The 23,210-nt window shown below is 46.4% G+C and overlaps 1 protein-coding gene across 5 annotated transcripts in view; it reads right to left on the bottom strand.

The window, feature by feature from the left end:
• Positions 1 to 15,880, bottom strand: part of PABPC1L (poly(A) binding protein cytoplasmic 1 like) — a 29,426-nt gene extending 13,546 nt beyond the window's left edge. Inside the window, exons 1-10 of one of the 5 annotated variants that reach the window (XM_073309653.2) lie at positions 10,876 to 12,511; positions 9,688 to 9,881; positions 8,987 to 9,102; positions 7,863 to 8,002; positions 6,597 to 6,691; positions 6,059 to 6,196; positions 5,349 to 5,444; positions 4,405 to 4,671; positions 2,807 to 2,897; positions 2,257 to 2,385 (exon numbers count right to left, since the gene is read on the bottom strand). In XM_073309653.2, the coding sequence (XP_073165754.1) occupies positions 2,257 to 2,385; positions 2,807 to 2,897; positions 4,405 to 4,671; positions 5,349 to 5,444; positions 6,059 to 6,196; positions 6,597 to 6,691; positions 7,863 to 8,002; positions 8,987 to 9,102; positions 9,688 to 9,881; positions 10,876 to 11,068 (1,459 nt within the window). In that variant the 5' untranslated portion in view covers positions 11,069 to 12,511. Of the gene's footprint in view, positions 1 to 2,256; positions 2,386 to 2,806; positions 2,898 to 4,404; positions 4,672 to 5,348; positions 5,445 to 6,058; positions 6,197 to 6,596; positions 6,692 to 7,862; positions 8,003 to 8,986; positions 9,103 to 9,687; positions 9,882 to 10,875; positions 12,512 to 15,797 lie in introns of those variants that run through there. The other 4 variants (XM_073309650.1, XM_073309649.1, XM_073309651.1 and 1 more) reach the window with 4 other exon arrangements.
• Between the last annotated feature and the right edge of the window lie 7,330 nt (positions 15,881 to 23,210).

Here is a 23,210-nt window from a genome sequence, read left to right as displayed (position 1 = left end):
CTCACAGCAGGAGCCACAGGCAGCATGCTGTCATTCGTGCAGGAGCAGGAGGCTGCCCTCCTCCTGCTGCCTGCCTGACTCCGCAAAAGGAAAGTACAGAAAAAGGACAAAGAAAACTGAAGAGAAACAACACTGATGGGACCCTCCAACGCCCCCCCTCCCCGCCCCCATGCTCGTGTGGGCTGTTTCCATTTCACATGGATTGTGGGGCCACCAGACCTCCCACTTCACCATTTGGGAGCAGCATTACAGCTTCCTCATGCACCCTGCTCCAAAAACTCATTGGGGAACCACTTTCCTTCCCTTCAGCTACCAGAAGCCCAGAACCTTGCCAAAGAGAATGGACTCAACAAAGTGTCTCTGACACCAACTGCTTCACATCATCTGCTTGTTTAAAGAACAGAAAAGACCGAGGGCCAAATACAGAAGCAAGTCTAAGTGCCACAAAGACAGAGAGAGAGAGAGAATTTAGGCCAGTGCAATTCCTGGCAACTCCAGCCAGTAAATTACATATCTTAGACCACCTGAGACTTGTGCCTCTTACCAACATGCAGCTTCTACCTCACCCCCTTTACACATCACCTAGAATTTGGCCAACTAAGTCCAAGTGTGAGAGACTGACCTGGTGTAACTAACACACTAAGGAGCCAGAAATGCAGAGAGTAGCAAGGAAAGCAACTAAGTCCTACATACACATCACCCCCAAAGCTGGCCCTCAGATTGTGCTGTTGAACCTGCTAAACCTCCGCCACCACATCACTTATGCTAGTGAAAAGTGACTAGGTAAACTGACTGACAAGCCACTGAGTCTCTCTCATAGGTATCCTTGACTTGGATACCTAGCACAAGAGGCCAAGACAGTCAAACCCCATTCCCCAGTCCTGCAGAAGCAAGAGCTGCCTGTCAGTAGATGAGCCCAGAGGGGATGAACTAGATGCAGTCATGGGCAGGCACTCACTGCTCAGAGCAAACCCTGAGAGCAACAGCCAAACCAAATCTAAAGGCACAAGATTAGCACAGAGCATTTTCAGACCATCCATCCCGGTCAGTCTCCACCATAAGCACTGGCAATTTCTATTTTACTTGGAATCTCAAAACCTTTGTTGTCGTTTAACTGGAGCCATTAAAAACCACTTCCTTTGTCCAGCGAATCCCTTCAAATCTGTTTTTGCCTGGAGAACACACTTTGCCTGAATGTTAAATCTCAGACTGTGGTCATTACTACTGAACAGCACATGGTGGGACCAATCAGGATCAGGGTCCTTTTGTGCTAGGCACCGACCCAAAGACAACAACATTCTCTGAGAACTACAAACCCATGCACTACTAGTGCTGTCTGAGGCCTTGTCTACACTACGCATGAAAGTCTTTCTAAGCTACGCAATTTGAGTTACATGAATAGCGTAATTCAAGTCGACGTAGCTTAGATCTACTTACTGTGGGGTCCACACTATGCAATGTCGACGAGAGAGTCTCCTGTCGACTCCCGACTCTTCTCGATCCAGTGGAGGACAGGAGTCAATGGGAGAGCAATTGGTGGTTGATTTAGCGGGTCTTCACTAGACCCGCTAAATCAACAGTCAATCCTCCGGTAAGTGTAGACAAGCCCTAAGTCCCTTGGGGACACACTATGCCATTCTACTGCAAGCTTTTGGGGCAAGGTTCTTACCTACACTCCAACTTCAAAGGGAGAGAGGGCAAGATTTTCAAAATCCTCCACTGCCCCCCCCCACCCATTAATAGGCTCGATAGAATTTCTATGTCTTTATTTTTATAATTTTGACAGGTAATATCAATGTTTACTGGGAAAGATTAAATAATTTCCCATACCTGTGAAAATTTAAATGACAGTAGATGCTGAGATTCAAAAAGTTAAGTATTATAACCATTACAAATTGTCAACATCACATGTCAAAACAGACAAAGTCATTAGCTGGAAATCAAATTCTAAAGTTCTCAAGCAGTATTATTCTAATTTTGCCTATCTGCAAATTTTGATCATCATCATCAGGGGAAATATTTCTCTGTCAGTCTGTGTGTGTACTGTGAAATCGAGGTTTATCGACATTTACCGACAAAAATCTAATCCTCCCAAGCCTACCCATGAACAACTGCACAAGCCAACCCTTCCTCCAAAAGGCAGAGAGAGAGAGAGAGAGAGAGACAGACAGACAGACAGACAAAGAAGACTGGGGCCAACACCCTCCTGGACACGTATTCACTAGATACTTCTAGTCCACTGCCTCCTTGACTTACCCACTCTCTGGGCATGTGGTGGCACTCGGGGCACCTGGGTGGATGCTTGTCTCATGGTGCTGATGTTGGACAGCAGGCGCCTGGGTGGAGCTGCTGCCCTCAGGATTGGGGTAGCCGTGTGGTAGGTGGCTGTAATGATTGAACACGCTGTAAATTTCCCGATGATAAAGACATGGAAGGAAACACCTGTGCTGGGACGTGAGCCCGAACAGGCAGTGTTCACCGGTAGGGTGAGAGAACGAAGGGTTTGACACGCAGACAAGAGGGGAGGCCTTTTCTCTTACTCGATGCAATGCAGGCAGGTTTGCCTCCCAATGCTTATTGCCTGCAGGTGACCCACCAACCAACAGGTTCCCCCTAGCTGCATGGTTTGTGCTGCTTTTAGAGAGCGTTCAGTCCTAAACTACCCCATCACCAGAAGGAAAACACCAAAACCACACACCAAGCTGCGCAGAGCAGACACAAAAGCACGCTGTCGCTCCCCTCCACCACACACACACTGCCCATCACAGGGGGCCAGAGGGGGCACAGCAGATTTAGATTCACTCACAGGGAGGCCTGGAGGGCTGCGTGCTCCACCGAGGGGCAGGACGGACTGGGGCAACTGGGCTAGGACTGTAGAAAGTAGCTCTGGTTTGTGGCTATGAAAGGAGCAGAATACAGAGTGTCTCACTCGCCAGTGTGAATCAGTTAGTAGAACCCTACAGCAGCAGCAACAGGGACTGTAACTCGGGAACTGCAGACGACTGGACGAACGGATTGAAGCAGAGATCAACAGATCCCTTCATGAAATTGGCAGCAGCATGATTCAAACGCTTCCATAAGTTACCGACATGACTACAGACCCAGGACCCATTAATGCCCAGTCATGAGGCTAGAGAAATGTTAGTACCCAGGTAAGCAGGCCAGTTAGGGCTAGGATATCCTGAGGGACTGGAGTCATTAGTAACTTCTGGCACAACGATAAAGGGGGAAAGCCCCAGATGGCAAGTCTGGTGAAATTGCTAGAGGGAATCACAGCTCTGGGGTTAAAAGCAGAGGACAGGCCTGTGATAATTCAGATATTTAAACACCGAGCGTCTCAGTAATCTCTCTATAATGCCAATCACACCAATGCATTCTAGGCATTTATACCACATGCAGTGCCGTGTCCTCAAGTGTTTTACAGACCCATTTCCTGTTGCCTCCCTTCCTGTTGCCTGTACATCTTCCAGCCATCCCATTCCTCTGCTCCTCCCACTCACCTCTGCACCTTCTATGCCACCCCAACACATCAACTCACTCCCTCTCGGCTAAAAAGCAAACCCACTCTCCATATGCCTACACCTGCATCACCCTTGGTCTGCGAGGCCTTTCAACAACAATCCACTCAGTATGCCACTCACAGGAAGCTCACTTGAATCTCACTGTCTGTACAAAGTGGACAAGATTTTTTAAAAATGGGTGCCCAACATTATGGATCCGGGTGCCTCTTTAGGTATGTAACTACATGGCCTGATTTTCAGAATTGTTGAGAAGGCAGCAGCTCCCAATACTTCTGGGGAACACAAAAGCAAAAACAGTCCATTCATTTAAGGGTCGACACATGGACTTAGGAGCCAGGTTTAGGCACCCAGTTTTGAAAATTTTGCCCATTGTGTTTACACACTGTACTATGTACACCAGTTAGATTGTAAGCTCTTCGGGGGCAGAGACTCTTCAATGTCGGCAGTGCTGGGCATGCTGACAGTGCTCAACCAACAACACAAGCACGCGGGGCAAACCGGAGTCAGGCGACACGTGGCACAGTAGCCCATCTGATAAGCAGACAGATGATCAGGACAGACTCTAATGGTAACCAATTCTGCATCAGCTTGGTGTGTCAGGGGTTGAAGGACGGCAAGGCTGAGTGCTTGGAACAGAGCACCACTCAGAATGACACCTGTAGCTCTGACATCCCTAGAATGACAATCTTTGGTTTGTCAACTTTAGGGTCCCAAAACAAGCTATTTGGTTCAATTATTCTCAGTGCTGAAGATGCTGAGGTGCCAAAGAATCAAATACACCCCTCCCATCCCAAAGACAGGTGAATCTGGCCCGAGGCAAGCTCCTCAGACTCCCTATTGGTCTGCTGATGAGCCCCTCCCAGAGGGATGGATGGGGCCTCACCTGTGGGATGGCAGGCAAGAAGTACCCTGTGGGTGCCTGGAAGGAGCCAAGGAGAGGGCCAGGCAGGGCCCTCATGGTGGCCAGTCTCTGCATATACTGGTTGGTGAGAATCGCTTTTCTTTCCTCCTTTCTTTGAGCGAGGGCGACGTACAAAGGCTTGGTGCTGACGATCCGTCCGTTCATTTCCGTCACGGCCTTGGTAGCCTCTTCTGGGGAGGAAAAACATACAAACCCAAACCCTTTGCTGTGTCCACCCTCTGTCATCACCTAAAATTAGATTAGAACACAACAAAGTCCACTGAATGCCAGGCACTCCATCCGCATATCACACAGAGCTGTCATCACAGGTGGGGACGTGAGCAGGGAGGGAGACAGTGGACAGCAGCCAGCCTCAGAGGCAACCGACAGTGTGGCCTGAGGCTCTAGGGGCTGTGTGGGACTGATTTCTTTCAAGCAAGGTTGGAGGCAGGAGCCCTGGGTGCAGCCATCATACAGTGTAAGTCACATGTAATAATCAAGGGTGATTTTTTCTAAGTGTCTATTTCTAGCACCTATTTCCAGCTGACTTCAAAAAACAACAGCTCTAGTAGCAGCCTAGCATGTGGTCACATGCGGTTGAGGTGGGGGACACATCGGAGCTGGATTTCTGACCCGAGTTCCCTGGGCTAGCAGGGGCTGCGAGCACTGCAGAAGCAGCAGATAAGAGTCTCCCACAGCAGCAGGGAGTATTAGTGATTTATTTGCATAATCTGAAAAGCTACAGGCGACAATGCAAGCCAGTCACAACTCAAGGGCTGGGGACTGAGGCTTACGCAGATCCAAAGTCTAGGACTTGCTATGTTCAGTACCAGTGCCCCATAAAGCACCACCAGATCGAGATCAGTGGCCATTTAGGATCTAATGCCTTGTGAATTAGACTCCCCGTGGTAGCCCAGTTCTCTTACCTTTGCACTAGTAATGGTACCATATGGAGAGAACTCCTTCCTCAGCCGCTCATCATCAATACCATCATCCAGGTTCTTCACATATAAATTCACTCCCTAAGAACAGACAGTGCTATAACTAGATTTCTCCAGAAAGGTACAGCAAACATCCCAAAACTCAGGATGGCTACAGAAGGCCCACAATAAATGTTCCATTAGGAACTTGTTCTGCTGTGTCTTACTGACTCCTTCCCAGAAGACCATATTTGCAACTAACTATTAATACAAATCCTCCCTTTTTTTCTGGGCATAAAAGTATGTGGCAGATACAGTGAAGTCACTGACTTCCCGTGGGGGTTTAGGACCACACTGGTTTTATACACTCCTCACTTGTAGGTGTCGCCTATAAGTCATGCCCCGGAGGAGTGTGTAACGCACGGAACTGGACTGGCTCCTTTAAGGATCCAGTGCCACAAATGCAGATATATGAAATCCCAGCACACTGGGCAAGCAAGGAGGCTCATTGCCCTGAGAGAGATGCTAGCTGCCATTGGGATTTTCAAAAGTGCTCACTCAGCAACGGCCATGCCTTTGTATCTGGAATGCCTGAAAGCTTCCCTTTGAGGCTAGGAGGCTCAGCAGAGACATCCCATGCTGTTACTCCATCTGGCAACCGTGCCAGAGAGCAAACAGGCACATGGCATGAGGCACCTCCATTTCTTTCCCATTACCTGGTATCTGCTCACTCTTTCCTGTTTGATCTGTTCAAATTTACGCTTCAGTTCACTCTGACGCTCCATCCTTTTCTGAGCTCGGCCAACGTACACCATCCGGCCATTGATCTGCTTCCCGTTCATGTCTGCCACAGCCTGCCAGGAGACGATCCCAAGTCTAAGCACAAAAAGAAACCACAGCCCCAGCACCCTTCCAGCCCCCTTGGTGTAGGCTTTATTTCCCCCCACTGCTATTAGAGATCTTTCAAAATAAAAGGTATAAAAGCAGCTTTGCTTCCAAGTTTGGATAACAGGGCAGATAAGAGCTTCCCTTTGCCTAGGATGACTGCCCAGACAGACTCACTGGCCACCCAAACACACGTTGTTAACAAGAAGCGACAGGACTTGGAAGTTATGGAATCTTTCACACTAACAGATCGGTTAGTTGCATTTCAGCAGCTGGCACCAGTCAACTCCTGCTCATGAGAATAAAGGCCCAGCCAGGCCTCTAAATGTCACAGATTCAATTAAATATATAAAGCAAAGACCCTCTTGCCTTCTGGGCTTCTTCGTGCTTCTCAAAGTTGACAAACCCGAACCCTTTCGAGCGACCGGTATCGTCCATCATAACTCTGACGCTCAGCGTCTTCCCTGCAAACAGAAGAGTGCAGTGCCTGAAAACAGCCTGGAGCAGAAAGATACTGTCCACCAAGGTCTCTGCTCACAGCTTGAGGCAATCACCCCTGCCTCCTCCGCCCACAAATCTCCTGCTTTGTTAGACCACAGGCCAGTGCTGAGTGATGTGGGGGCAGTGGCAGCAGTCCAAGGAGATCCACATGTTAGGGTGACTCCAAAAATACACTGGTGCAGAATGGGGGCGATGACAAGTGTCTACTGCAGTGTGGACGTTCCTCTGCCAGCTAAGGCATCCTGGCTAACAGGAGTGACACAATGCTGGTAGATACAGGCACCCCAACTCACTAGCTTGGTTTCTCCAAGCCCTCCCCACTAGCAAGGTGCTCACAGGAGCTATACAGCCAGACAAGTCATAACCCAACATATCTACTGGTTGGCACAGCAGACCTGGGTTCAGTTCCTGATGCCCAAGGTTACACAGTAAGACAAGTTCTGGTGCCTCAGGTTCCTCATCTACAAAACTGAGACAAATATTCCCATCTACCTTAGTGTGAGGAATCTAGTCACAGAAACACAGCCTTTGAGAAGCACAGATGAAAGGCACTACAGAAATCCTAGATTATTTAGTATTTCTCAAGTACCAACAGTGTGCTCAGGACTCAACATCGAACAGACCTTGTTCCAGGAACCAAGGAGACAGTCACAACCCACTGAGAGACCCAGAGGAAAGAATAACTTTTGCTTTTAAATTCAGACTAGTAATTTAAAGAGATTTAAAGGACATTTACCTTTCTGTAACTGGATTCCATTCTCTGGCACAGCTCTGAGAAGTTCTACTGACTCACTTGTCTGGGGAGGGCAATTGTTTGTGGTTTGTTTTAAAAAGCAAGTTTGTTTTGAAAAGCTACCAGTCATCCTCCATCATCATGGTCAAGAGCAGGTAATCAGTGATTAAATTAATGACAGTTCTGCAAAGCTGCACGAGACCACTGCAGTCATTTGGAATGACTGGTGATCTCCTCAGCTGGGTTTGTTCTTGGATAAGTGTTACCACTAAAACTATTATATAAATAAGAGAAGAGATCTAACTCCTCACTCAGGCTCTTCCCCTTGAACATACTCCTTGGTCCCACTGCCTCCAATTCACCATCCACTGTGCAGATTTTGCTGTAGAAACGCTACTCACCAAACTTGGAGAATATTTCCCGCAGTCTGTCATCATCCATATCATCCCCAAAGTTCTTGATATAGACATTGGTGAATTCCATCGCTCGTGCCCCAAATTCTGCCTCCCGCTCTCTGCGGGATTTAAAATGGCCGACAAAGCTGCAGAAAGTAAACGGAGGAATGTGAATCTTCACCAGACATCCATTGGCCAGGGGAAAAAAGACATGGGAGCCAGTAGAGTTGCTTCTAATGGTGACTGTCGCTTTATCACTAGTAACGACTGTGTATTTTTGCATCTCAGCAACCTGAGCAGATCCTACTTGCATACTCCCCCTATCCCCACAGACACTGACTATTGTTACTTAACATTAATGCTGCAGTAGCACCCGGAGGCCTTAGTTAGCACAGGGCCCCCTTTGCTGGGGGCTGTAAAGACACAGAACAACAGACGGTCTCTGCTCCAAGGAGCGCACAATCTAAGAGTCATCTCATACCAGGCATTGCTCAGGGGATCTCACCGGATCAAGCAGATCCTAACAGAATTCAATTATTTGCCTTCTCCCGCTCCTAGATGGTGTACGGTCTGCCCCTCCTCCCTGCAGGGCCAGCTCCACCCTCAGAGGATCCCTGCCCCCGCATCCCAGCTGGGCAGCAATGACAATACACAGGCAGCGATCTAGAGCTCACTAGATCCAAGAACGCTGAGGTCCTTCACAGGAGGGGAGGGGAAGAGAGGACTGGAGAAGGCTAAATCCTCTTTCTTCCACGTTCTCTTAAACTGAATTCTTAGGGAGTCAGGGACCAGTACAGACCTCTGGACATCTGCGGTGCTGCATCACCAACATGATGTATGCCTGCTCTCACCTGGACTAGGGATTTGTTCGCCCTGTGCCAGCAGCTCTCAGCCTCCATACAATCCTACCAGGATCATCAGCATAACTCCAAAGCCCAGTGAAAAAAGGGCAGAAACAGCATAGGCCCTAACAAGGAGCATGTTTGCCCACTGAGCAATGCTGATTATGCTACACCACACTGAGCAAATACCGATAACCAAGAGTCTAGTTACTATACAAAGGCCACATTCAGAGAGGGCTATTGAAGGGAGAAGCAGCACAAAATGAGGATCCCCCCCTCCCCACTTACACCTTGCGGTCATTGAGCAGCATCCCGTTCATGGTGTCAATGGCCCGATTTGCGGCCTCATGGGTCTCAAAGTGAACAAAGCCATAACCGCGGGATCCGTTCTCATCACAAACCACCTGCCAAGAGAGAGGCAGAGCCAGACACTGAAGAGCCCTGAAAAACAGAAGGCAGACCTCCCCTACCCCCTACAAGCCCGGGCAGAAATCCCTAGCAGCCACCCATGCCAAACCCAAGTCCCATTGCCAAGGAACATTCAGCCTCACTGTCATCTGCTTTTCACCAAGCTACAATACCTAGAGCCCCATGTTCATGGCACACTGTCACGTGGGGAGATAAGAATATAGGTCACAAGCTCAGCTCCCAGGGTTGACAGAAGCTGGAAACACCATTGAGGAAATGTGCTGAGCACCTGAGATAGGAAGTGGTCTGCACTGCTCTCAGGAGATCCCTTCCAGCCGAGTGAGAGTGCATCAGCTCTGGAGCAAGTTGCGTCCAGCTTCCTTTGCCAGTGGAAATAAGATAGCAGCGGTCCTCCCCAATAACCCTTTAAGTCTTCTATTCACTTAGCGGGTGAAAATTTAAAGAAAACCACACAAAGCGATGCAAAGAGAATTCAGATCTCAACCAGTTTGACAACCCTTGTAACAAAGTGCAGGCAAGTCCTAGGATAAATCTTGTTCTTGCAGCGAAAACATACGTACCTTGCAAGAAAGGATATTCCCAAAGGCTGAGAATGTATCGTACAAGGCTTTGTTGTCAATGGAGTCATCCAGATTCTTGATAAAGACATTTCCAACCCCTGATTTCCTGAGGCCAGGATCTCGCTGGGACCACATGATTCGAATGGGCCGACCTTTGATCACTTCAAAATTCATGGTGTCCAAGGCCCTCTCAGCTGGCAGGAAACATGCACATTTATTATGAACAAGTGAAGACAATTACAAGGAGAGAAGAATTGTGACATGGCCTGATATTCCACCTACTGTAACACTGGCTGTCTGCATGATCAAATTGTTACAAGGAGCAGGGAAGTGTTATTTTCTAGCCTCAGCGTTGGGAAAAAGACCCCATTAAATCACAACCAGAGAGGCAGCCTAGGAGCTATATTGCAAGCCACCGTAGACACACCAGACAGTCCTCTAGTAACGTACAACAGAAGAGTCAGGCGATGGGCTCTGATCATGTAGCTGCCCAAGGCTCATCTACAGGAATCTGAGAATCCTTCTGCCCATTAGCACTGAAGAAAACTCCCCATTTGTCATTCACAGTAAAATGGAACAAAGTTGCTTCTGCTTTGAGCAATAGAGGATTTCAGTCTCCAGTGCTACCGACCTGGCACCCTTCACCAGCTGTAACCTCATTCCAAAAATCAAAGGTGTCTTAGAGGTTTTGCCATTTACTTCAGCAACATCTTAGTTAAAATGAGAACAAATCCCTGCCTAGCAGTTCTGATGCTAGAAAATGAGAGTCCCGTACAGTTTGTCACTGTCATCGTGAACACACACACGGCAATACTACTTTCCCCTGCTCTGCTCTCAGAGGAGGACAATCAAGTCAAATGTACCTTTGAGCGCTTGGAGGAAGGTTATTCATGTATGTTGACTTTTTCACCTGGGTACAAAACTCAACTGTAGGGTCCCTGGTGTCTCCCCTCCCACCCTCTATCTAGGTGCACACATGTGATCAGACACTCAGATACCACGCTGACGGGCACCATGTAAGAACCCAGGATAGGTTTAGACTAGATCCAAGTGAAAACAAAGCATTAAGTCAGCATTTATTTTAAACCTGGTAGCCTTAACGTGACCCATGTAATCAGCCCTCACACCCCATCCCAAACCACAGATTTAAAAAACAACTTTCCATAGGTTAAGTTTTATCAGGCTTACCATCAGCAGGCTGCTGAAAATTTATGTAGGCATAACCGAGCGATCGACGCGTGGCAACATCCCGACAAACTCTGATGGACATGATCGGTCCAGCAGGTGAGAACTTCTCATACAGCATGGCTTCGGTCACATCTGTGTGAAGATCTCCCACATACAAAGAAGCTAATGGATATCCAGGGCCACTAGCGTTCATGGTCGACCACAAAGCTTAACTTTAAAGTGAAGCAAGACCAAGTTACTGTCTGTGGCACAGAGGATATTTTTGTGCCAAGATAATAGAATATGGACTTTGGTCACATGCAGCAACCATCAATTAAAGTCTCATCCCAAACCCCCAGTTGCCTAGGAAGAAGTTGGCTGCAGTGCAGAATCCAGAATCCATACGTTCTCTCTAGTAACACATCAGAAGTGAACTACCCTCCAGATATACCACAGACCCAGTATTTTCAATAAGGCTTTGCTCTCACTTATATTGATAATGAAAAGCTTGACAGGTTTATGTACATTACCAGAACCCTGTTCCCCATCTCGAGCAAACTATAAAGACAATAGGCTACTTAGCTGGGGTGGTGTTCTTTATTTTAAGAGATGCCAAATGGAATTTCATTCCACAGTAAGCAAAACAACGCAATGGATTTATATTATAATCCCTTATACCGTTTTCTTCCCCTGTTCTTCAGACAGAAAAGCAAATCCAAGGACCATGGAGGGCATTTGCTGTAATAGACATTTCCTATGAAGGTGTTACCATTCATAGTATGACATCATAGCTTTCAGTATCACTGTATATTGTACTGTTCCAGGGTGACATCACACTGCAAGATTCACTGTTGCTGAAGCAGAGTGCACTGGGTGCCATTGTGCATGTTTTGTCAAAGATCTAGAAGGGTGTAGGACAAACATACATGCTGTAGAAGATGGAGGCTGGGCAAATGGCCTCTTAAGGAAAGGCTAAATAGTGCGGGGAGTGGGGGGATTTAGGGGAGTAGGGCAAAGTGGCAGAGCCTGTACAACCTTGGACAAGTCACACACTCTGTGCTTCCCCTGCTGTACAACAGAGATGACATTAATACTTCCCCACCTAAGAGGGATCCTTAATGGAAGGTGCTAGAGAAATTCACAATAGTGCCGCAGATACCCGAGCAATCCCTAACAACCCAGCCCCACACTTCAGAGGACCGAGGCCCAAACAAAACTATTCCACATACCACTCAAACACTAGCAAAAAGGAAACAAAGGCTTTCAGGCAGAATATCAAAGAAAAATAACGGACTGAAATAAATGGCTGGTAATGAGGCACCAACCAGTGTAACCAATGTTTCTAGGCATGGTACAGCCACCATTTGTTCTGATACCACAGAGCAATGCAGTGAGAACAAGATACCAGTAGAGGTTATCAGGTCCAAGAATCACCTCACCTCCAACCCACCACATGACCTACTCTTATCAAGAATGCTGGAATCTGATGTCTGGGGGGTATCTTCTTCAACTGCACAGTTAACTTGGGGTCTTATGAAGGTTTTAACCTTCACCCTTTAGCAGCCACACACAAAAACTTCTGACATGGGTTTTCAGTGTCTTAAGCCCAGGCTAGCTCTGCTTTAACTCTGGCTGGAACACACCCACTTTGTAGTGAGAATGCAGACATCCTCCCCACACCCCCCCCCCACAAATCACTGGAATGCTGATAATCTGCCAAACCCCTTCCCACAGTTGTCCCTGCAGAACAGACAAGTTCTCCCACAATTGGCAACTGACTGGGAAAGAATCAGAGCATCTCAGCACAAAGAACCACTGGATATATTCCCAGACACACACAGACAAGTGCAGAAACAGTGAGGATGCAGTAATGTGGCTAGGGCTTTCCAGTGGAGATGCTCATTCCTGGGCTAAGCTAACCCAGGCACCCCTCACCTGAGTTGAACTGTGCAGTGAAGACATACTTCTAGAGCAGGGCTAGTCAGCAGGTGGACCGCGGGCCAAATCCAGACCATCAGGCGCTTTTGAACAGACTCTGAAATCTTTTTATTTATTTATTATCATTGTTATTTGTTTGTATTATTTTCTCTGAAGTCTGGACCCTGACTCTACCTTGATCAAGAAATGTGGACCTTGACAAAAAATAAATTGATTACCCCTGCTCTAGAGGTAAACCAAGTGGTAGTGGCAGAATTTTCTTGGTAGCACTTCCAGGCCCCCGGGATTCGCTCCCTGCAGAAGTACTAACCTAGCCACTTCCAGAATTGCAAGATATAGGCCTTTGCCCAAGTCTTCCCAACTGATTAAATCCTGATTGGCTAGTAAAGATGCAAGCAGCAGGGAAGAGTTGTGTTGGTTTCTCTCACTGAGATTTTTAAGGTCTCAACTTAAATGTTACAAGGCTCCTTAGATAACACAGTGATGGGTGCCAAATCAATGTTTGAAATAAATATACATATAGTACAGCACTGATTATTGTATGTTAAATACTTTAAAAATCATCTACTAGCTCTGAGTCTCAGCCAAATGAGAATATCTGGAGAAGTTTGCATCAGCTCCCAAACTCAGTGCCCCTATGTGACATACCAAGAGATTCTAATTTCTGAAGTAACTGAAAAGCACCTCCCACAGCCCTCATGCAAATATGTTCACCCCCACAAAGGTAGGCTCAGGAAGGAGGTGTTAACAGCCCTCTACAGCTGGTGAGAAGGCTGCTGTTTTGTAAGGCCTTTAGCCATGAGGGGAGGGAAATTTTACAAAGGGGATGCAGAAAGCACATTAGAGAAACCCAAGAAGTGGAGGAAGTGAATCGCCATTCGTGAACTTTATTACAATTCCATTTTTAAATTCTGCTGACAGCCACATTTGGGGCAATGGAATAAGCTTCTTCGTCTGTGTGGACAAATCTGGATGAAGCTGGAAACATGGCATAAGCAAGACTACTAAAACAAATAAATCAATACACTGGGAAGGGGAGAGAAGGGGGGTGGGAAAACTAGGCAATGAGAGAGCAAGCTGCCTTTTCAGATCCATCCCATTTTGCTTGAGGATGCTATGAATAAACAGGCCAACAACAGTTCTGAACCATGAAAAGTCACATTGTCAAATTGTGTGTGCAGCCAGCAGTAAAAGTGCAGCCCATCAACAACTAAGCTAAAGATGGTGGAGATGGGGTTCCCACTCCAGCAAATAACAGAGCCTGCATCAAGACCACCCTGAAAGCTCAGGCAATCAGGAAAGAAACTTCACCTGAGAATAGAATAAAACTTCTGTAAAATGGTCTGTATTGCACTCTCATTTCACATCTGTTTGGCAAAGGAGATTTGTAGGACTGGGACTCCTAAAGCCAGTTGGAATAAGTTCAACATCAAGGGCCCATCCGAGCCATTTGTGTTCTCTCTCCCTCAAATCCACTCATTCTTGCAGGAGATTGGCCACTAGCTTTGTGGTTTCATAGCTTAGATAGCTAAGTTTACGTGTACCTAAACAACCTCCATTTTGGAGACAGGGGTATCTACCATCTCCATGTACACTCAAGTATTCATATACTTCAATGTTTGTACCATTTCCTTTAGCATGACTTCTTTCCAAGGGATTTTCTCCTTTCTGAGGGATCTGCATGCAAACAGATCTAAATGGACACTTCATCACAGTTGATTGTTGATGTGTTGGAGAATAAGAGATTTGGGGTTTTCAATATTATAAAGTGAGTTTAAATTTCACAGCTCAAGGGGAAGTCCAAGGAGTTAGAACACCAGGCTCAAGATCATTTTCTACAATACTACTACCTTGCAAAGACCCTTTCCTCAATACACCAACCCACCACAGGCCCATAAGCATCACAGGATCCGCATGCTTTCAGGTTCAAATTTTACACCATGTGCCTTCAGTGGGATCGCACAAGTACTTGAAAGGGAAGACTGTCCAAGTCACAAAGGGCAGTCTGATACCCAACCTCCATTGACTTTCAGTCACAACTATGCCAAACTTCCATCTGAGCCTTTGAAAACTTTCCCCTAAAATCCTGTGTTAATTTCAAGGTTTCATTATTTAATATTTGTGACCCAACAGAATTGTCAAGGTGTGTTCCTGATTTCTCAGTAGAGTCAGAAGCAGTTAGCTTGACTGAGAAAAATCTCAGATACCAGAGAAGCAGCAGAGGCTTTTAATAATTTGGTTCCCCACCTGCAGAATTTGCTTCCCATTTCTGGGCTGCTCATTCCTTACAGTCTATCTCAGCATTTATACCCATGAAATCTCCATTTGCTGTTGCTTTCAAAAGCTGGTGAGATTCTGATGCATGTAAATGAGTTTTTCGGCCAAGTGACTTTTCTGGGTAAGACACAGTAGGAAAGCATTTATGCGTTTGGTAAAAGCCTATTTTAGGCAAGGAAGGAGGGGACCCGCAGGGATACCCCACCTCACCGCTTCCGCTGAAAATGCGCCACCCACTCCACCAGGCTGGCTAGTTTCACCATCCAAGATCCCACTAGAACCATGCCTGGGATCAATTCCTCCACCTGTCCACAAAGCCCGCGGCCCCTAGCATAGCGCGACAGCCCTGGTAGCCAGCATTTAAGAACTACCCCCACCCACCCCAGCACCCCCTAGGGCGTGTGTGTGTGGATGGGGGAACGGGCCTTCTATAGCTTTTTAACAATGGACTCAGGAGGCTGCAGGGGGCTGGAAGCGCTCATTAGACCCGTCCGCCCGCTGAGCCGCAGGAGCCCCCGGGGCAGCGGGGCGGGCTGGCACCCGACCAGCCAGGAGCCCTGGCACCCCCCGGAACCGCAGCCCCACCCGCTCGCTCGCTGCCTGCTTCGCCCGCGGCACCGCCCCGGGCAGCTCCGCGGGCACGCAGGGCTGAGCGGAGGTGGGAGCCGGTGCAGCGGAGCTCACCCCCCCCCGCGGCAGCCTCCTCCCCGCGGGCCGCCCACACTCACACGTGGCCCTCGCGTTCTCAGAGCCGGCGCCTCCCGTGCAGGCGGCTGCGGCCAGCGGGGCGCGAAGCTCTCAGGGCTCCCCGGGCCCCGCCCCTTCCCTTGCCGGGCAGGCGGGGCCGGCGGCCACTCCCCCACCTGGCCGCGCAGCCAGCTGCAAGCGGGAGCGGCGCCCCCTCACTCTGCGGCCTCCCTGCCAGCTCATTGGCCCTCCCCGGCCCGGGGCCAGGCTAAGCCCTGGGCTGTGCCAGCCACCCCCTTCCCATTCAGCTGCTGCGCACGCTCTGGCCCATCCCTGGCTCCGGCTACTCCTCCAGTCCTAGCCCGGGCCGTCCAAGCCCCAGGCTGGTGTAAAGCACTTCGAACAGCAGCGGAGGGGTGCTCGGAGAACCGGTTGGTTGGGAACCAGTGTTCAGAAGGGCTTCTGCTACCGTACTGCGGTGACAGGCATCGTATGTGGCCACAATCGGAGAAGGGTCGACGGTCTTGTTAAGGAAGAGGTTGGGTTCTGCTTCCTGCACTACCCCGGGAATCCTGCCCAAGCTTGGGAAATGCAGTGAGGAAGAGCTCTGTGTAAGCTCAAAAGCTTGTCTCTCTCACCAACAGAAGCTGGTCTAATCAAAGATGTTACCTCACCTACCTTGACCTTAGGAAAGTCACCTTTCCCTGTGGTGGTTTGGCTCCTCATCTGTAAAACAGGGACTGTTACTGCTCTTCTGTCTGACTGAGGTGTGATGGGGCATTTAGATATTATGGTGATAGGAGTCAAAGAGAAATATAGAGGGAGATAGAACTAAAACAGAGTCAGGTACCCGGTTAATCTTTTCTCAGTAGCTGTTCAGCATCTCTTTCAAATGTAGATTACATACCGAGGAGTAGGGGGTGTGTAGAAATGTGCAACTGAACCACAGGGATTGAATTTGTTCCAGCAGAGGCTTAAGTGTGCCATTCACATTGAACCATCAGCTCACCTATGGGAACCAGCTCCTTTGTACCCCAGTTTATCAGAAGGCCACTGGATGACTTACACTTTGAGAAACCGAACAAGGCAGGACAGAAAATCCAAATTTAAATACCACACCTTTATAAAAGATACCAAAACACTCTGACTGAAATGAATGGGAGCACTAGGGCTCAAAATCAGTTTGGGTTACATGGGCTCACCCACCCTTCTGAAAATCAGGCCCTGTATTTATCTGAGATCATGAAAAAAAGGGGCCAAACTTTGCCAAAAATAAGAATAGGTGAATGACAGTCCCTGCATCCAAGGAAAGAACACACAGTCTTAATTGTCACAGAAAAGGCATATAGAGAATTGTAGATTTATTAATACTAGTATTTATTCCCTTAGATTGTAAACTCTTGGGGATTGTAAACTCAGAAACTGTCTTTGCTCTAGGTTTAGGCAGCACTTAGTGCAATGAGGTCCTGCTCCACAGGTAAGGCTCCTAGATACTACCACAAGACAATAAATAATAGTAACGCAAAAACTGAAAATCCTAGAATTTACTCCTCCAGGAGTTCACCTTAGATTCAAGGATATTGTTCCTTAGTTCCAGCCATCTGCCATGCGGCTGTGGGGAGAGGAGACTCCCATTAACCTGAAAAACTACAAGAACATGGTTGGGATGAGTGAAGTTTGAAAGGATTTTATTTCATGTGATTTTTTAAAATTATGTATTGCTACTGAATTTCCTTCAGACATCCAGCCTTGGCCTCTGACACTGGCAGAGCTCATAAGCAAACATTTAGGTCTGCTGAGTACATGACAAGAAAACCAAGGAAAGACCAGATGCTGCAAGAGGTGCTGGAGATTTAAAGTGGTGTTTTTCCTTTCCAGTCATATACCAATAGCTATCCAACATGGTTTTAGTGGGCAGTACATTACCTTTTTTAGGTGACACACAAAACTCCTTAGCACTTGTAATTAGACCCTATAGACTTTCTGTAAAGAGTACAGGTGTATTAAAGTCAGCAAGCTGGTTCTAGCGCAAAGTGGGTAATCATGTTCTACCTACTTAAATACAATTGCACCTAAATTAATGGTTGGAAAAGTTATTCTTCCTTCCTAAAAGAAAAGCTGAGACGGTGCTGCTGCAGAATGACAGCTGCAGTCCACTCTAGCCCTAGTCGCATTGCAGCAATGATAGCAGTAACTAAGCCAGAGGATAGGGGTCTCATACACAAGTGGGTGGGTGAAATTCTGTGGCCTACAACATGCAGGAGGTCAGACTAGATGATCATGATGGTCCCTTCTGACCTTAAATTCTATGAGTGCTCAGTATTTGTGGCCAATCTACAATATTTAGTTAAAACTCCTCAAATGCATTTTCTGTAAAAACAACCACTAAAAATCCAGAGAAGCAGTAGTTAAAGCATGATATGCAACCCTTAACTCACACCTTATCACCTAAACACAGTGACACCTCTGCTCCATAAACTCCCTTTTAGGCAACTAGCCAGCATGTGAAGAAGTAGATATGTGCAATCTCACAGTACATAACCTGAGCTCTGTATCTAACCTCATACTTTTTCCATGTGTAAATATGTTACAGACTTTAGCCCTACTTTTATGCCTATAGGTAATACATCTTAATCCAGCACTGAGGTCAAAGTTCATTTTGTGCATTTGAGCTTGGCAGTGAGGAACTGGATGTGTGTAATATTCTGACTTTGAACAGGAATTTGCTGTGAAGTTGGGGAGTCTTTGGGTTTTATGTTTGAGTGATAAGATGCATCAATTAAGGATGGCATTAATATTCAACATTAGCTTATCTGGCAACTTCCCAGAATGTTAATTGCAATTGACACTGCAGAAATCTTTAGCAGCACTACAGAGAATGCTTGAAGTGCTGTCTCGGCGCAAAGATGCCATTCCTCACAGCAATGCTGTCTTTGCGCTCTCAGTTCACCAGAGGAATGAGCGAAAGCAGGCAGGAGGGGGGAGAGATGACAGTGGAGCATTAGCACGTGCCTACATTCTCAACCTAACAGATCTGCATGGGCTCAACCAGGATATTTCCTGTGCTGTGAGCCACAGCAGCAGAAAAATTGGATTCTCCTTCAACACAGCCCAGTGTGGCCCTAGCACCTCACAACACCATCATCACTATTTGAGCACTGCACTCAGACCATGGCCTAGCATATGAGGACCAAAGGATCAGGGGGCATGTAACAGGAGAGCCCTCTTGCTATGGCTTCCCGCCCAGGGATTTCCCTTTTCCAGCAAGCCATTGCAGGTCTATGGGCTTAAAGCAAGGAATATAATAATGTCCCCTCTTTTCTCTTCCCATCCTTTACCTTCTTGTCCCCCTACATACCTGTTCGCTTCCCCATTTCCTCTGCTGACAAGCCTGCCTCCTAGGTTCCCAGAGGCAAGGATGGGAAGGTGTCATCCCTGAGGCAGGCTGATCAGCACCAGCAAACAGCAGTAGCTGGCATTATCAGGGTAAGAGGTAGGAAATGTACAGTATAAATACTGTAACAAGAGTTGGGGATTTAAGTCCAGATGTGTCTACAAGGAGTGGAGAAACTGGCAAAATATCTGATAACTATTAGGGCTGTCGATTAATCGCAATTAACTCACACAATTAAATAAAAAAAGTAATCACCAATAATCGCTGTTTTAATCACACAATAGAATACCAATTGAAATTTATTAAATATTTTTGGATGTTTTTCTATATTTTCAAATATATCACTTTCAATTACAATACAGAATACAAAGTGTACAGTGATCACTTATTTTTTATTACAAATAATGGCACTGTAAAAATGATAAAAGATAGTATTTTTCAATTCACCTCATACAAGTACCGTAATGCAATCTCTTTATCATGAAAGAGCAACTTACAAATGTAGATTTTTTTTTTTGTTACGTAACTGCACTCAAAACCAAAACAAGGTAAAACTTTCTCAGTCCTACTTCCTGGTCAGCCAATCACTAAGACAAACAAGTGTGTTTACATTTATGGGAGATAATGCTGCTGGCTTCTTATTTACAATGTCACCTGAAAGTGAGAACAAGAACTCTTGTAGCCGGTATCGCAAGATATTTATGTGCCAAAGATTCATATGCCTCTTCATGCTTCGGCCATCGTTCCAGAGGACGCTTCCATGCTGATGACGCTCGTTAAAAAAGTGGGTTAATTAAATTTGTGACTGAACTCTTTGGGAGAGAAGTGTATGTCTCCTGCTCTGTTTTACCCTCATTCTGCCATATATTTCATGTGATAGCAGTCTCTGATGATGACCCAGCACATGTTGTTCGTTTTAAGAACACTTTCACTGCAAATTTGACAAAACACAAAGAAGGTACCAATGTGAAATTTCTAAAGATAGCTACAGCACTTGACCCAAGGTTTAAGAATCTGAAATGCCTTCCAAAATCTGAGAGGGATGACGTATGGAGCATGCTTTCGGAAGTCTTAAAAGAGCAACACGCTGATGCGGAAACTACAGAACCCAAACCACCAAAAACGAAACTCAACCTTCTGTTGGTGGCATCTGACTCAGATGATGAAAATGAACATGCGTCAGTCTGCATTGCTTTGGATCATTATCGAGCAGAACCCATCATCAGCATGGATACGTGTCCTCTGGAAGGGTGGTTGAAACGTGAAGGGACATATGAATCTTTAGTCCATCTGGCATGTAAATGTCTTGTGACGCTGGCTACAACAGTGCCCTGAGAACGCCTGTTCTCACTTTCAGGTGACATTGTAAACAAGAAGGAGGCAGCATTATCTTCTGCCAGTGTAAACAAACTTATTTGGCTGAGTGATTGGCTGAACAAGGAGGAGGACTGATTAGACTTATAAGCTCTAAAGTTTTATATTGTTTTGAATGCAGTTTTCTTGTATATAATGCTACAATTGTCAGTTCAACTTTCATGATAAAGAGACTGCACTACAAAACTTGTATTGGGTGAATTAAAAATACTATTTCTTTTGTTTTTTACGGTGCAAATATTTGTAATAAAAATATAAAGTGAGCACTGTACACTTTGTATTCTTTGTTGTAACTGAAATCAATATATTTGAAAATTTAGAAAACATCCAAAAATATTTAAATAAATGGTGTTCTATTATTTAACAGTGTAATTAATCACAATTAATTTTTTTAATCGCTTGACAGCCCTAATAACTATACATCTAAATGGAGGTTAAATCATTCAATGCAAGATTAGTGGGACAGATTAGTGCTTGAACCCCAGCTAGCTAGGTTTTAACACTATGCTTCTCTAGCAGAGAAAGTAAAGCAGTTCAATGGAGTGGGGAGACATAGGTCGGTACCATTAGTGCAGGGGTGGGCAAACTACAGCCCGAGGACCGCATCCAGCCCTTCAGAAGTTTAAATCTGGCCCTCAAGCTCCTGCCGGGGAGCAGGGGCCAGGGCTTGCCCTGCTCCACATGTGCTGTGGCTCCGCGCAGCTCGTGGAAGCAGCAGCAGCATGTCCCCGCTCTGGCTCCTAAGCGTAAGGGCAGCCATGGGGCTCTGCACGCTGCTCCCTCCCCAAGAGCTGCCCCTGCAGCTCCCATCAGCCGGCACTCCTGACCCCCTCCAGTGCCCCGACCTCCTGCCCCAGCACTGATCCCCCTCCCACTCTCCAAACCCCTCAGTCCCACCATCCTGCACCCCAGAGCCTGCACCCCCAGCTGGAGCCCTCACCCCCTCCCGCACCCCAAGTCCCAATTTCATGAGCATTCATGGCCCGCCAAACAATTTCCATACCCAGATGTGGCCCTCGCACCAAAAAGTTTGCCCACCCCTGCATTAGTGTGACAAGAAATAGCATTAAATGAGACTGCCTACTCCAATGGATGCCAAGATGTACAGAACCTCTAAAAGTAAAGAAAATGCACGAGTTCTCTGAATCTTCTCAAACCTCACCTTATATTCAAGTTGTAGGTACAGCACAGTTACAATTGAATCTACCATATTGAATCCTCAAGAGCATGGAAGAAAAAAAGGAACACCATCAGAGATAAAAGATTTAGAATACTTCCTTTGTGGGTTTTTTCCCTTGGGTGAGTGTGTATGTGTGAGTGACAGACAGCACTTTGAGAAAGGGACCTTCAGAGACTTGAGGGGGAAGTGTCTTACCACAACCCACATAGCTACAGAATGCCATTTAAATGGAGCTGAGGTAACTTGAGTCTGCATAGCTACTGTACTCCCTAATGTTCTAAAAATCTGAACAGTACAAATATGTAAACAGGTGGCTTGTATGTGGATGGAATTTATGTGCCAATATTCTTCCAAAGTAGCAAGTGCAGTGCTGCAGGGCAACATCAAAAATCCCTCCCACGCTCAGGCTCTACCTTGCTTTGAGAGGCTTGCCGAGAGTAATTCTGCTCTCCATAATTGTGTCAGATGCTTCCCTAGATATTAGATTAGTTCAATCCTTTGTACAGCAAAAAGGCCATTACAACACTTATAAAGCTAAAGTAGGATAGAATGCTTTTTTCATCCCCAGCCAACCTGCTTTCAGGGTTCAGGATAACCTCTGGATCATGAAATAATTTGACTGTTACTGTTCACTGTGAGCAAATTTTCAGAATGAGGCCTCCATTTGTGTGTTCAATGTTGCACACACACTTACACATTTAATTTTCATGCACTACCATGGATACCTGTGTGTAGTGTAAGTTTTATTAGCTGTGCATACAGCTGATAATGTACAAAAACAGTAAACTGACATGCAAATAGAAGCCAGGTTGGGGCTATGTTGGAAAGCAGGACCTACATTTACAAGTTTTAGATTATTAGCAATAGAAAGGTGCATGGGTCTGTTAGCAAGCTGTGGGGGAAGTGGGGAGAGGAAGGCCATCCAAACTTGGATAGTTTTCCAACAAACTACTCAGCCTTAAATAGGAACTTTTGAATTTATTTCCAGACACTGGAAAAAATGTTCAGGAGTGCCTAAGGTAACTTGGGCACAGAGCTTAAGTTTCTTTCATTGAGAAATAGGCGCCTCTATGCCCCAGTCACCTAGGCACTTTTGAAAAATTGACCTTATTCTATTGATCACACCAGAGATATGACTAGAGGAGACTGGGGGTAAGACAACATCTTTGTTAAGATCTTTTGTGTGTGACAATTATAAAATAGGGAGAACCATCAAGAGTACTTACTACCATTATGAAGAATGCTTAGTCATATTTATGCATATTCCCCAGATACATACTGTTTGAGGCAAGGGATTCAAACTCCATGCACGAACATTTGTCATGAGAGGTCACAGCATTAGCCTAGCTGTCCAGTATAAGTAACTTCACTGCAACGTACCTGACAGAATATGATTTGGGAAAGAATTACACTACACCTAAGCATTTTGGCAAACTAGCATAAGTGTGAAACATAAGAAAAAGCTCCACTATTGATTAGTCAGATTATAACCCTCTCTCCACTGAC

The sequence above is a fragment of the Lepidochelys kempii genome, chromosome 13 (genome assembly GCF_965140285.1).
Source record: "Lepidochelys kempii isolate rLepKem1 chromosome 13, rLepKem1.hap1, whole genome shotgun sequence".
NCBI classification, from domain to species: Eukaryota; Metazoa; Chordata; order Testudines; family Cheloniidae; genus Lepidochelys; species Lepidochelys kempii.
The sequence above is the reverse complement of the archived record's forward strand: the minus strand, read 5'-3'. Positions and strand labels throughout refer to the sequence as shown.